This window comes from Garra rufa, chromosome 15 (genome assembly GCF_049309525.1).
Source record: "Garra rufa chromosome 15, GarRuf1.0, whole genome shotgun sequence".
In the NCBI taxonomy this organism is placed as follows: domain Eukaryota; kingdom Metazoa; phylum Chordata; class Actinopteri; order Cypriniformes; family Cyprinidae; genus Garra; species Garra rufa.
In genome coordinates, this window is record NC_133375.1 from 43,983,105 (window position 1) to 43,997,881 (window position 14,777).

Genomic DNA, 14,777 nt, shown 5'->3' on the forward strand with positions numbered 1-14,777 from the left:
AGAGTAAAGTCGAAATACTACGTGAGTAAAGTCGAAATACTACGTGAGTAAAGTCCAAATACTACGAGAATAAAGTCGAAATACTACGAGAGTAAAGTCGAAATACTACGAGAATAAAGTCGAAATACTACGAGAGTAAAGTCGAAATACTACGAGAATAAAGTCGAAATACTACGAGAGTAAAGTCGAAATACTACGAGAGTAAAGTCGAAATACTACGAGAATAAAGTCGAAATACTACGAGAGTAAAGTCGAAATACTACGAGAATAAAGTCGAAATACTACGAGAGTAAAGTCGAAACGCTACGAGAATAAAGTCGAAATACTACGAGAGTAAAGTCGAAATACTACGAGAGTAAAGTCGAAACACTACAAGAATAAAGTCGAAATACTACGAGAATAAAGTCGAAATACTACGAGAATAAAGTCGAAATACTACGAGAGTAAAGTTGAAATACTACGAGAGTAAAGTTGAAATACTACGAGAGTAAAGTTGAAATACTACGAGAATAAAGTCAAAATACTACGAGAGTAAAGTCGAAATACTACGTGAGTAAAGTCGAAATACTACGAGAATAAAGTCGAAATACTACGTGAGTAAAGTCGAAATACTACGTGAGTAAAGTCCAAATACTACGAGAATAAAGTTGAAATACTACGAGAATAAAGTCAAAATACTACGAGAGTAAAGTCGAAATACTACGTGAGTAAAGTCGAAATACTACGAGAATAAAGTCGAAATACTACGTGAGTAAAGTCGAAATACTACGTGAGTAAAGTCCAAATACTACGAGAGTAAAGTTGAAATACTACGAGAGTAAAGTCGAAATACTATGAGAATAAAGTCGAAATACTACGAGAGTAAAGTCGAAATACTACGAGAGTAAAGTCGAAATACTACGAGAATAAAGTCGAAATACTACGAGAGTAAAGTCGAAATACTACGAGAATAAAGTCGAAATACTACGAGAGTAAAGTCGAAATACTACGAGAATAAAGTCGAAATACTACGAGAGTAAAGTCGAAATACTACGAGAGTAAAGTCGAAATACTACGTGAGTAAAGTCGAAATACTACGAGAATAAAGTCAAAATACTACGAGAATAAAGTCGAAATACTACGAGAATAAAGTCGAAATACTACGAGAGTAAAGTCGAAATACTACGAGAATAAAGTCGAAATACTACGAGAATAAAGTCGAAATACTACGAGAGTAAAGTCGAAATACTACGAGAATAAAGTCGAAATACTACGAGAGTAAAGTCGAAATACTACGAGAATAAAGTCGAAATACTACGAGAGTAAAGTCGAAATACTACGAGAGTAAAGTCGAAATACTACGAGAATAAAGTCAAAATACTACGAGAATAAAGTCGAAATACTACGAGAGTAAAGTCGAAATACTACGAGAGTAAAGTCCAAATACTACGAGAATAAAGTCAAAATACTACGAGAATAAAGTCGAAATACTACGAGAGTAAAGTCGAAATACTACGAGAATAAAGTCGAAATACTACGAGAGTAAAGTCGAAATACTACGTGAGTAAAGTCGAAATACTACGAGAGTAAAGTCCAAATACTACGAGAATAAAGTCGAAATACTACGAGAGTAAAGTCGAAATACTACGAGAATAAAGTCGAAATACTACGAGAGTAAAGTCGAAATACTACGAGAATAAAGTCGAAATACTACGAGAGTAAAGTCGAAATACTACGAGAATAAAGTCGAAATACTACGAGAATAAAGTCGAAATTCTATGAGAGTAAAGTCGAAATACTACGAGAATAAAGTCAAAATACTACTCAAACAAAGTCAAAATGTGACAAGAACAAAGACAAAAAAATTTAAACATCTAAAATTCAAATCTAAATAAATCTAAAATTTCCAGATTTATAAAAATATATAAAAACTAAAACAAAACTAAAAGCATTTGTTACTTATAAACATCACCGGAAATAAAACTAAATAGTTGCCAAAGCAGCACTGAGAGTGAAAAATATAAAAATATAAAAATAAATTTTGCATGTTAAACCTGATGCAGAAACACCTCAGACATCATTGTGCAAATGATCATCAGTGCCAGCAGTTGATTGTCATTGAATTCACTCTCCAGTCGTGATGTTTTGTCCTCAGTTGGGTCATAACGGAGCGACTCCCGAGAGCTGCTGGTTGGTGGATGCGCTGTCGGTGGCTGTTCCCACTAAAGGCATTCAGTACAACTTCCTTTGCAAGTGCTGGCTGGCCAAAGACAGAGGAGACGGTCTGACGGCCAGAGTCTTCAACATACTGGACGCCACCACCATCGGCATCATTCGGAAGGTCCAGACTCTCGTTTAAGTGCATGACTCCTGGTTTGTGTGTGGATTGTAGGTCTCATTTTCTGGCTGTTGTTCAGGTGGTTTATGAGGTGACGGTGGTCACAGGTGACACTCAGAACGCAGGAACAGACACCAATATCTTCATAACCGTGTTTGGGGCCAACGGGAGCATGGAGGAGATGCTGCTCGCTAAACATGAGGACAGGTACTCATTTACCAGAATCCATATTGGTGATATATAGGAGAAACACAGGGATATTTTATTATCATTTATAATATACTACTATGGTTTTTGTTTATATTTTGAATTGGATTTTATTTGGATATTTTATATTTTATATCTGTTTAATTTTAATTTTAGAAAAAGTTTTTGTATTATTTTTTTGTTGTTGTCATTTTTAAATTTATGTTTTTTTTAATTTAATTTTTTTTTAGTTATATTTAGTTCATCAAATGTGAAATGTTTATTAGGCTAAAATAAAAAAAGTTAAGTTTTTTTTCAGTTAAAATTTATTTTATTTTAAGTGACAATTTTTTTAATATATTTTGAATTCGTTTTTTTTTATATTTTCCATTTTCATTTTAAATTTACAATTATTGTAATTTTGTTGAGGTTTATTAGTTTTTTATATATATCTATATAGTTTATTCATTTTTTTAATTTGTTAATTTTTTCAAGTAACAAAAATGTTTATTTCATTTAAGACTTTTTTATAATTTTTTTATATATATTGAAATAGCTTTCATTTTTTGTATTTATAAATTAATTTATTTTATTTTATTTCAGCTATTTCATTTTTTGAATTAGTTTTATTTATATTTTCATTGTAATTTTAAAGTTACAATTATAGTAATTTTGTTGTTTTTTTGTCATGTTTATTAGGTTTTAAAAAAATATATCTATATAGTTTTAATTCACTGATTTTTCTTTTTTTATGTAAATGTGAAATGTTACCTTGACAACTAGCTGAAATAAAACATGAATAAATTAAATTTATTTCAGTTAACATTTATTTTATTTCAAGTAACAATTTTGTTTTTCATTTTTATTTTTTAATAAAAATGAGAAATGTTGCCTTGAAAATTAAAAAAATATCTGTATAGTTTTTATTCAATTTTTTTTATGAAAATGAGAAATGTTGCCTTGACAACTGGCTAAAAAAAATAATTTATTTATTATGAGCTACACAATTTTTTATTGTTTGATTTTTTAAATATTTTGAATTATTTTTTTATTTATATTTTTAATTTTCATTTTAAAGTTACATTTATAGTCATTTATTTGTTGGGTTTTTTCATGTATATCTATATATTTTTTGTTTTTGTTTCTTTGACAAGACAAGTAGCTGAAATTAAAAATTAATCTTATTTTATTTTATTTCAGTTAACATTTATTTCAAGTAACAAAAGTAGTTTACAAGTTTATTTCATTTAAGACTTTTTTTTATACTTTGTTTTTTTATATATTGAAATAGCTTTAATTTTTTGTATTTCCAACTTAGTTTTATTCATATTTTCCATTTTCATTGTAATTTTAAAGTTACAATTATATTCATTATGTTGGGTTTTGTCATGTTTATTAGGGTTTTTTTAATATCTATATAGTTTTTATTAATTTTTATTTGATGATTTTTTTTCTTTTTTATTTCAGTTAACATTTGTTTTATTTCAAATAGCAATTTTGTTTTAATTTTTAAATTTTTTAATGAAAATGAGAAATGTTGCCTTGACAACTAGCTGAAATAAAAAAAATAATCTTATTTTATTTTATTTCAGTTAACATTTATTTTATTTCAAGTAACAAAAATAGTTTGTTTATGTTTATTTTATTTAAGACACTTTCATAGTTTTTTTTTATATATATTTTGAAATAGCTTTAATTTTTATATTTCTAAATTAATTTATTTCATATTTTGAATTAGTTTTATACATATTTTCCAAAAATGAAATTTAAAGTTAAAATTATAGTAATTTTGTCACGTTTATTAAGTTTTTAAAATATCTATATAGTTTTTATTTATTTTTATTTGTTTTTTTTTTAAATGAAAATTAGTTACTTTTTTATACTTGAAAATGAAAATGAGAAATAAAATTAAATATTTTAGTTATTATCATTATTTTTAGTAGTTTGCACTTTTAAAATCTTTTAAATATAACTACATAGATTTTTATTTTTATTCAAGTTTTAGTTATTTGACATCAAGACATTAGACATCAAGTTAAACTAAATGAAATTGAGAAATGTTGCTTTGGCAGCTAGTTTTATAGTTATGGTTTTAGTTTTATTTAACGCTAATAACCCTGGTTTGTGTTAGGTTTGAAAGAGGACAGGAGGACACATTTAACCTGGAGATCGATGACATCGCACCCCTAAAAAAGCTCCGCGTTCGCATCGACGGTTCAGGAAGTCGTCCCGATTGGTTCCTCGACAAGGTCAGTCTGTGATACGAACGTCTAATGAAACCCGAGCAGCTCACGTCCTGTTCGGACTCAAATCTGGGAGGTTCTCAGGTTGATCACAACACACTGAATTCAACTCATTAAAGACACGACTATAAACACGCTGCTTGTTCCTGTCACATGACCCAGATCATCATGAGAAACCTGAGCACGGAGGAGGTGTACGTTTTCACCTACGAGGAGTGGCTCTCCAAGACCAAAGGACCCAAGAGGACCAAGGTCTGTGAGCTTCCTGCGGTGGTAGACGACGAGGAGATGGTGGAGAAAACCACATACACCATCCAGGTTAAAACCAGCGACGTCGCCGGTAGGTGTGCCAGTCATTAAACACATTACATTTTAGACATGCTAATAAAAATGGAAAATATATCAATAAACACTAATTCAAAATGCAAAAAAAGTAAAATTATGTGTAATATCAAATAATAAAATAGCAACTTTTTCATTTAGTTTAACTTCATAAACTAAAATAACTTAACTTCAATTGAGACTAAAACTCAATAAAAAAAGTTTAAACTTTTTTTAAATAGGTAATAAAAATAGCAAACACACACAATTTCCATTACTTTATCTAAAATTTAAATGGAAAATATATATATATATAAACACTAATTCAGACTTTAAAAAAAAGTCTTTACTTGAAATGAAATCAAATAAAAAACATTTTATGTTAGTTTGATGCCAAGGCAGCCTTTCTCATTTTTATTTCGTTTAACTCAAATACTAAAATACCTTAAACTAAAACCGAAATAAAAGAAAAAAAAACACACTAGAGCTAATAAAAATAACAAACACACACACAAAACAAAATGTCCATTACTTAAATTAAAATAGAAAATAAAAACTAATAAAAAAAAATGTAAAAATGTCTTTATGTAATGTAATGAAATAAAATAAAAATAAAAAACGTACTGTATTTTAGTTTGATGCCAAGACAAAATTTCTCATGTGCTAAAATAACTTAAATAAAAATAATTGATTTTTTTTTTTTTTTTATGTTTGGACATATTAAAAAACACATCATTACTACCTAAAATTAAAATGAAAATATTAAAATAAAAACTAATTCAAAATTTAAAAACATGTCTTTACTTGTAATTAAGTGTAATTAAATAAAATATTTCAACTATATATACTAAAATACATTTACATTTTAGACATGCTAATAAAAATGGAAAATATAAAAATAAACACTAATTCAAAATGTAAAAAAATGTTTTGCTTAAAATTAAGTGTAATATCAAATTTTTAAAAAAGTATTTTAGCTTGACATTTTCATTTAGTTCAACTTCATATACTAAAATAACTTTTTTAAAATAGCTAATAATAATAGCAAACACACACACCATTTCCATTACTTTATCTAAAATTAAAATGGAAATTATAAAAACTTATTCAAACTTAAAAAAGTCTTTACTTGAAATAAAATTAAATGAAGTGTAATTAAATTTAAAAAAAAAAAAACTTATTTTTTAATTTTAGTTTGATGCCAAGGCAGCCTTTCTCATTTTCATTTAGTTTAACTTCATATACTAAAATAACTTTTGGAGACTAAAACTCAATAAAAAAAAGTTTAGACTTTTTTTAAATAGCTAATAAAAATAGCAAACACACACACACACAATTTCATACATTACTTTATCTAAAATTAAAATGGAAAATATAAATATAAAAACTAATTCAAACTTAAAAGTCTTTACTTAAAATAAAATAAAAAACTTTTTTAAAAAACTATTTTATTTTAGTTTGATACCAAGGCAACCTTTCTCATTTTCATTTAGTTTTAATTCACATACTAAAATACATTAGACTAAAACTGAAATAAAATAAAAAACACACTAGAGCTAATAAAAATAACAAACACACACACAAAACAAAATGTCCATTACTTTAACTGAAATAAAAATAAAAACTAATAAAAACTTAACTTAAATAGTTAAATTAAATGTAATGAAATAAAATAAAATAAAAATACTGTATTTTAGTTTGAAAAATATATTTAAAAAAAATAAAAAATGGAAAACAAATTAAAAGTTTAGACAGATTTAAAAAATAACAGTAGCTAATAAAAATAACAAACACAAACTAAATTTCCTTTAAAATTGAAATGAAAACAGAAAAAAATAAAAAACAAAACAAAAACAAAATATTAAAATACATAAAGCATAAAAATATTTCTTTATTTCAAGTGATAAAAAAATTATAAAAATAAATATTATAGCTTGTTGCCAAGGAGAGTGTTAAAATAGTGTAACTAAAATACAATGTAATAAAAAAACTATAGAAATAATTATACTTTATAATTATATATATTTATAAAAGTTTTTTAATAAATATAATTATATATTATAATTATAAAAAAAATAATAAAAATGTAAAAACAACAAAATTTCCATAACTTACTATAAATTAAAATGCAAATATAATAGTATCTCAGTGCTACTAAATGAACTCACAGTTTATATTGAGACTTGAAGATGTCTTCTGTGAGACTAACCTTCATGTGCTTGACAACTCCACTGAATCTCACGGCCGTCAGACGAAAGCATCAAGATATTTCAGAGATCTGGGGGGTGTTCCATAAAACAAGTTTACCAAATAAGCCAGGCTTATTTCAGTTAGTCTGACTTATTTTGAGCCAAATCAAGTGACAATAAGTCAGACTAACTCAAATAAGCCTGGCTTATTTGGTAAACTTGTTTTATGGAACACCCCCCAGATTTGTGATTGTGTTATAAAAATGTAATTTTGCAGCCGCCGGTACAGACGCCAACGTGTCTCTGATCGTCTTCGGGGAAAACGGCGACACTGGAACGCTGGCACTGAGAGAAAGCACCAACAGGAACAAATTTGAGCGCAATCAGGTGGATGTTTTCCGCTTCGGGGACATTCTGAGTCTGGGAGAGCTGTCTAAGATCCGAGTTTGGCACGACAACAAGGGTGAGAAACATCCTGTGTTTCTTTCTTTCTTTCTTCAGCCGTAAAGAAATTATATTTTTTCAGGAAAACATTTCAGAATTTCTCTCCATATAGTGGACTTCTATGGTTCCCCCGAGTTTGCACTTCCAAAAGTCAGTTTAAATGCAGCTTCAAAGGGCTCTAAATGATCCCAGCCAAGGAGGAAGGGTCTTATCTAGCGTTGCAATCGGTTATTTTTTAAACAAATTGACAATTGATGTACTTTTTAACCTCGATGCGCATGCGTACTCTGTGCACTTCGGTTCAAGACAGTTAGGGTATGTCGAAAAACTCCCATCTCTTTTTCTCTTCCAACTTCAGAATTGTCCTACATTGCTGCAGAAGTACCCACCCTGTGTTTACAATAATAATACGAAAATAACCCATTATTTTGCTTTGAGTTCTCCATAATAAACTCCTTTGAACGATCCATGTTTCAATGTGAGAAACTGAACATTATTTACAACATTATTACCTGTAATGCACTGTTTAATGCAGCTCAGAGATGCCATGAATGCATTTACACTGCAGTCGCAACTGCATAAATAATAGGGGTGTAACAATTCACTTGTTTTCTTGATGCATCGATTACAAAACCTGATGATACATATGCATCAATCTTGAAACATGGATCCCTTTTGGAAGGGAAAAAAGGACGTTCGAAGAAGTTCTTGCGGTATGTACAGTGACTCGGTTATATGTCAGATAACCCTTATTATGAATAAAGGTTATTGTAGTTTATTAAGGTTAAAATTAACCATAAAAAATATATATATTTAAAATAAATGTTCAACAGTTCTTAATTTTCTATTTATTACAAATATAAATTACTAAAAAACCATATAGACATTTAAAAAAAATACTAAAATTACGTTAAATTAAAAATAACAAATAAACACAAATAATTCTAAAACTTTAACCAAAATTGAAAATACAAATAAAATACAAAATAAAAATTCAAATGAATAAAAACTTACTTATGTTCCAAGTATACATATGCATCAATCTTGAAACATGGATTTTCTAATTCTGAATCACTGATTTCGTTCAGTAATTGATTTAAAACACTAAGAATCAAATGAATCGCAATTTCTATAGCACATTTTAATCGCTACATGCACAAATTATGATACTTTAATACAAACTATAACATTTGTATTCACAAATATGTCTCTGATTGAAAAGCATTTGTTTCAGTGTAGTAATGCAAATTTGCGCATTTTTCAATTTGTTTACACGTTAATGATAGCATTGGCCGTTGGTAGTTGTGCATCATGAAATGCTGTAAACTGCAAAAATGAAGTCTCAAAATTCAAATGAACTGAACAAGACTCGAACAAGACATCAATAAATGCACGCATGTCACCTGATCCACAAATTTATGATATATTAATGCAGAACAGAATATTTTTATTTGCAAACATGTCTGCATTTGTACAAATCGATGCACAGTAATTTAAATCACAAATTCCACAGACTATCATCCCATAGAAATGAATGATTCATCCATCTTTCAAGACCAATGAAAACGAGTGAATCATTACACCCCTAGATTTGAAATATGCTTAGTTTGAAATAAATGTATTTAAAAATATTATTTTTCACCAGGATAAATTTCTACATATGCCACATGTCATACCATAGCATCATTAAACTAACATCTAACAATGGACAATAGTGTTTTTTTTATTTGTTTTGTTTTTGCCCTCACTCTCTGACTCCATAAAGCCTGCAGTGTAATGTGCCCCCTGACTAAGTATGTAGGCGAAGCATTTAAATAATCCTGAGAATACACTTAAAGAATGCAGAATTCAATCATTAATCAAATCGCAGACGACCATTGACACCTCGCAAAAGGAGGCCAAGTCACAAAAGGTCATTACAAAAGAGGCTGGTTGTTCACAGAGCTCTGTGTCCAAGCACATTAATAGAGAGGCGAAGGGAAGGAAAAGATGTGGTAGAAAAAAAGTGTACAAGCATTAGGGATAACTGCACCCTGGAGAGAATTGTGAAACAAAACCCATTCAAGAGATTGACAAAGAGTGGACTGCAGCTGGAGTCAGTGCTTCGAGAACCACTACGCACAGACGTATGCAAGACATGGGTTTCAGCTGTCGCATTCCTTGTGTCAAGCCACTTTTGAACAACAGACAGCGTCAGAAGCGTCTAAAGACAAAAAGGACTGGACTGCTGCTGAGTGGTCCAAAGTTATGTTCTCTGATGAAAGTAAATTTTGCATATCCTTTGGAAATCAGGGTCCTAGAGAGGAAGAGAGGAGAGGCACAGAATCCACGTTGCTTGAGGTCCAGTGTAAAGTTTCCACAGTCAGTGATGGTTTGGGGTGCAATGTCATCTGCTGGTGTTGGTCCACTGTGTTTTCTGAGGTCCAAGATCAACACAGCTGTATACCAGGATGTTTTAGAGCACTTCATGCTTCCTGCTGCTGACCAACTTTATGGAGATGCAGATTTCATTTTCCAACAGTGCCAAAGCTACCAGTACCTGGTTTAAGGACCATGATATCCCTGTTCTAAATTGGCCAGCAAACTCGCCTGACCTTAACCCCATAGAAAATCTGAAGAGCTGAAGGCCACTATCAGAGCAACCTGGGCTCTCATAACACCTGAGCAGTGCCACAGACTCCATGTCACGCCACACTGCTGCAGTAATTCAGGCAAAAGGAGCCCCAAATAAGTATTGAGTGCTGGACATGCCCATACTTTTCATGTTCATACTTTTTAGCTGGCCAAGATTTCTAAAAATCCTTTCTTTGTATTGCTCTTAAGTAATATTCTAATTTTCTGAGATACTGAATTTGGGTTTTTTTTGGGGGTTAGTTGTCAGTTATAATCATCAAAATTAAAAGAAATAAACACTTGAAATGTATCATATCAGTCTGTGTGGAATTAATGTATACATTATACAAGTTTCACTTCTTGCAAGGAAATAGTGAAATAAATCAACTTTTTGAAGATATTCTAATTATATGACCAGCACCTGTAGAGCGAAATAGTCCATACTTTGTTTAAACTGTATGTCAATTCGATCAGGTCCGGCTCCTGGATGGCATCTGGATTACGTTGACGTGAAGGACGACCTGCTGGATCAAACATTCCGCTTCCCCTGCGACCGATGGCTGGCCAAAAGTGAGGACGACGGGCAGATCATGAGGGAACTGGCATGTGCCAATAATGATATTCTGGATCTCAGTGACAAGACCAGTAAGAGAAATGCATTTCCTACCTCTGTAACCCAAGTGCAGTGTATTTATTCTGCATTAAAATTTTACGTAACTTTGTAATGTCATTTCAGAATATGAAATTGAGATCACAACAGCCAACTCTGAAGATGCAGAGACAAAGGAGAACGTCTGGATCATTCTGGAGGGGAAAAAAGGACGTTCAAAGGAGTTTATGATGGAGAACCCAAAGAAGAAGAAGTTCTTGCGGTATGTACAGTAACTTGGTTATATGCAGTGTCATTTTAGCTAGTATTACACAGTTTCAGTTCCCTGAAGGAGGGAACAAAGACGTTACGTTGAGTGATGTATTGGGATTGTACTTGGGGGACCTATCACCTCTGAGCTAAAGAGAAAAGGCCAATGAACATTGGCGAGTGGAATCTGCATGCCTAGCCCCTTCCCTGTACATATAAGATGGACTTGGTATATATGATATGATACATTTCAAGTGTTTATTTCTGCATGCCTAGCCCCTTCCCTGGGTATATAAGATGGCAACATGCATTCACTCGCTCAGGTTTCTGCTGAAGAGCCGAGCCTTAACCCGGCCATCATCGCAGTTTAGGATTGTGGCAAAGGGACGTAACATCTCCGTTCCCTCCTTCAGGGAGTTACGTCGAGTGATGTATTGGGATCTACCTATGGAAAATGCCACCATACTGAACCGCCTTACGTAGTTGAGGTGCAAATGCTGACAGGCAAGTGTGTCAGGACAAATGGGCTCAATAAGTAACCTGCTCAATGCCCTGTAAGCCGAATGCATGGGCCCACCAGGGATGCCAGATCTACTGAAGCAACCGTTGGGGGGCGGAGACATGATGAAACATAAGTCATGTGGAATAGAGGGAAAAGAATATTACTGAGACATAATGCCACAACCAGAGGGGACGAAGGAGACCTTCTACTAGGCACAGTCACAGACTACTCCATCCACCCGCAAATTACCTTGATGTTACCTTAGCACACAGGAGGACAAAGGCTTAACACAAAGATTATAGAATCTCGCAAAGGTATTGGGTGTCGCCCAGCCCGCAGATCTGCATATGTCTGTTAGAGAGGTGCCTTGCGTCTATGTGAGCTCGAACTCCTAGGGGGCACAGCTCACCTTGGGGCTCGTATTCCAAAGGTGATGGTATCTGCCACTCAATGGGCCAACCTCTGTTTGGAGACAACATTCTGCTTTCTGCTTTTCCCCCAAAGCAGACAAAGAGCTGATGCTCTGGGTGCAGTCCACGTAAACACGAACGGGACACAGCAATGCTAAGGCCGGGTTTGCCTCCTCCTGCAGGTTTACCACCTGATCCCAAAAGGGAGTGGTGGGAACCTTTGGCACATATCCAGGCCTGGGTCTCAAGGTCAAGTAAGAATCAGCTGAGATGAATTCAAGGCATGTCTCGTTGACTGAGAATGCTTGCAGGTCCCCCACCCTCATGATAGAAGTGAGTGCAGTCAGGAGCAAGGTCTTAAGTGACAAGTATTTCAGCCAAGACCACACAGAGATCGCAAGAGCGGATGAGGTGCTGGTTAGGAGGGTTTATCTTCGCATCTCTCAGGAACCTGGTGATCGATCAGGTGATGCTTCCCTAGCTTACAGGCTTTGGACGGGAGATGCGGACGGTTCCACCAGCTGGCGGCGTTTTGCAGGCACACCTGGCATACCCCCTGGCTGCCCCACCATTGAGAGTAGTAAGGAAGGAGGAGCTCAGACACGAACAAGCTGTGTAGAGAGTCTCCACATCTTGGTGAGCTCCTCATGAACCTCCGAGAAGAAAGGCATTGGGTCAGAGCGAAGTGGAACGTCGCTACAGGCACCCAGAAACTGATCGCCGAGCCACGAGCGCTCGGGAGAAGGTGCTTTGGACACCTCCAACATGATGCCCTTGGCCGCCCGAACAGCATGGCTGGCAGCTCAGCAGCTGCAGCGGGGTGCTGCTCAGCAGAATCGTCTGCTTCCGCTGATAACACCCCCTCCTCTGATGCCGCGATAGACCTCTTCCTCTTGAGCCCCAAATGTGACGCCAGGCTCGCCATGGAACGAGCAAGCACCATTCTTTGGTAGCTCCAAGGGGTTGCGAGTGGACTAGGACCTCCGTGGGGACTTGCCCAGCGGAGCATTTCCAGTTGTCACTCTGAGATTGCCCTTGCCTCTAGCCAACGTAGCCAAGGAACATTTATGGCCCGCTGAACTGGGCTGGGTAGAGGACGAGGGCAGCCGTCTCGCGAATGAGAATCTAGATCTCAACGCATGCTTTGAACCATGCACGAAAGCCACCTTGGTGTGTTCTAGGCCCAGAAATTTGCTTTTTTAGTTTGAGGGATTGCCCAGGGAATAACCGCAGGAAATTTGTGCACTCAGGGCAGCCTTCACTGGTGATGCAAAGGCCGGCTGCTTGCAGAGGAGCCAGTTACACAGTAACTTCTTTCTTTTTCTTTTTTCAGTCTCTCCTCTTAAGGCAATGGCTCTGAAGCAGAAATCTGCGTGAGTGGATGCATGCCACCATCTTATATACCCGTATGAATGGGGGAGTGGCTAGGCATGCAAATTCCTTCGCCAGTGTTCATTGGCCTTTTCTCTTAGCTCAGAGGTGATAGGTCTCCCAAGTATGATCCCAATGCATCACTCGAAGACTGAGAGGCAATTTGTTTTATTTGTTTGTTCAACATTTCTCATTTTAATTGACTTTAACTTAATGTACTAAAAGAATTGACTAAATAAAAAAAATCTATATGAACATTTAAAAAATAAAAATAATAATAAAAACTAAAAGTCTAAAAAAACTAAAAATACTGTAGTAAAACATTAATCTTACCTAAATATAAAAATATTTAACTTAAAATACTAAAATGTTAACTAAATATTAAAAAAAGTTAAATTTGTTTTATTTGTTTGTTCAACATTTCTCATTTTCATTTAGTGTAAAAAAAGAAAAATGACTAAAATATATATATACGTATTAAAAATAAATAATTTTAAAAGATAACTAATAATAATAAAAGTATCTATCTAAAAAGACAAATACTATGAAAAATAAATGAACATTAAACAATATGTTGACTAATAATGCATCATAATCTGACTCTGCTTCAGCGGTGCCACGGATTCATTCGAGTTCTCTTCTAAAAATGTGGGCGAGATCGTGGGTATTTGTCTGGGCCATATAACAAAGGAGAAGAAGGTGAAGAACGAGTCTTTCTGGCACGTGCAGGAGGTGGTGATCACAGAGAAAGAGCTGAGAAACAAGTGAGTATGCATCACATATATCTGAAATACTATCATGAGAAAATCCACGCCTCATTCTCTCTGTTCATCCTCCGCAGGTTTTACTTCACGTGTGACTCTCGGATTCCGTTGGCGGCGAAGAGAGATGAGTTCATGACGTTCGAGTGCACCAAAACAGTGGAGAGCTTTGCCAGCAAAGTGCGCAGTCTGGTTCCAGTCAAATACGAGATCATCGTCATCACCGGAGACGTGAAGGGAGCCGCCACCGACGCCAACGTCTTCATCACGCTCTACGGCGTCAACGGAGACTCCGGTAAGCGAGCGCTCAAGGGGAAGTACAGGAACCTGTTTGAGAGAGGACGGACCGACCGCTTCCTGGTGGAGATGCTGGATCTGGGAGAGCTCCTGAGGATCAGAGTGGAGCACGACGACAACGGCTCGTCGTCCGGATGGTTCCTGGAGTGCGTGGAGGTCACCAACACCGCCAACTGGGTGACCACCATCTTTGTTTGCGGAAAGTGGTTGGACAGAAATAAAGCGGACGGACAAACTCACAGAGTACTGTATCCCAAATATTAG

General features: G+C 34.2%; 1 protein-coding gene across 1 annotated transcript in view; it reads left to right on the plus strand.

Annotated features, from left to right (window-relative positions):
- The window catches only part of LOC141287775 (lipoxygenase homology domain-containing protein 1-like), a 34,016-nt gene extending 19,239 nt beyond the window's left edge, over positions 1-14,777 (plus strand). Inside the window, exons 9-17 of the mRNA XM_073819902.1 lie at positions 2,135-2,320; positions 2,397-2,524; positions 4,635-4,752; positions 4,909-5,086; positions 7,534-7,719; positions 10,788-10,958; positions 11,050-11,185; positions 14,067-14,219; positions 14,297-14,777. Coding sequence (XP_073676003.1) covers positions 2,135-2,320; positions 2,397-2,524; positions 4,635-4,752; positions 4,909-5,086; positions 7,534-7,719; positions 10,788-10,958; positions 11,050-11,185; positions 14,067-14,219; positions 14,297-14,777 — 1,737 coding nt within the window. The remainder of the gene's footprint in view (positions 1-2,134; positions 2,321-2,396; positions 2,525-4,634; positions 4,753-4,908; positions 5,087-7,533; positions 7,720-10,787; positions 10,959-11,049; positions 11,186-14,066; positions 14,220-14,296) is intronic.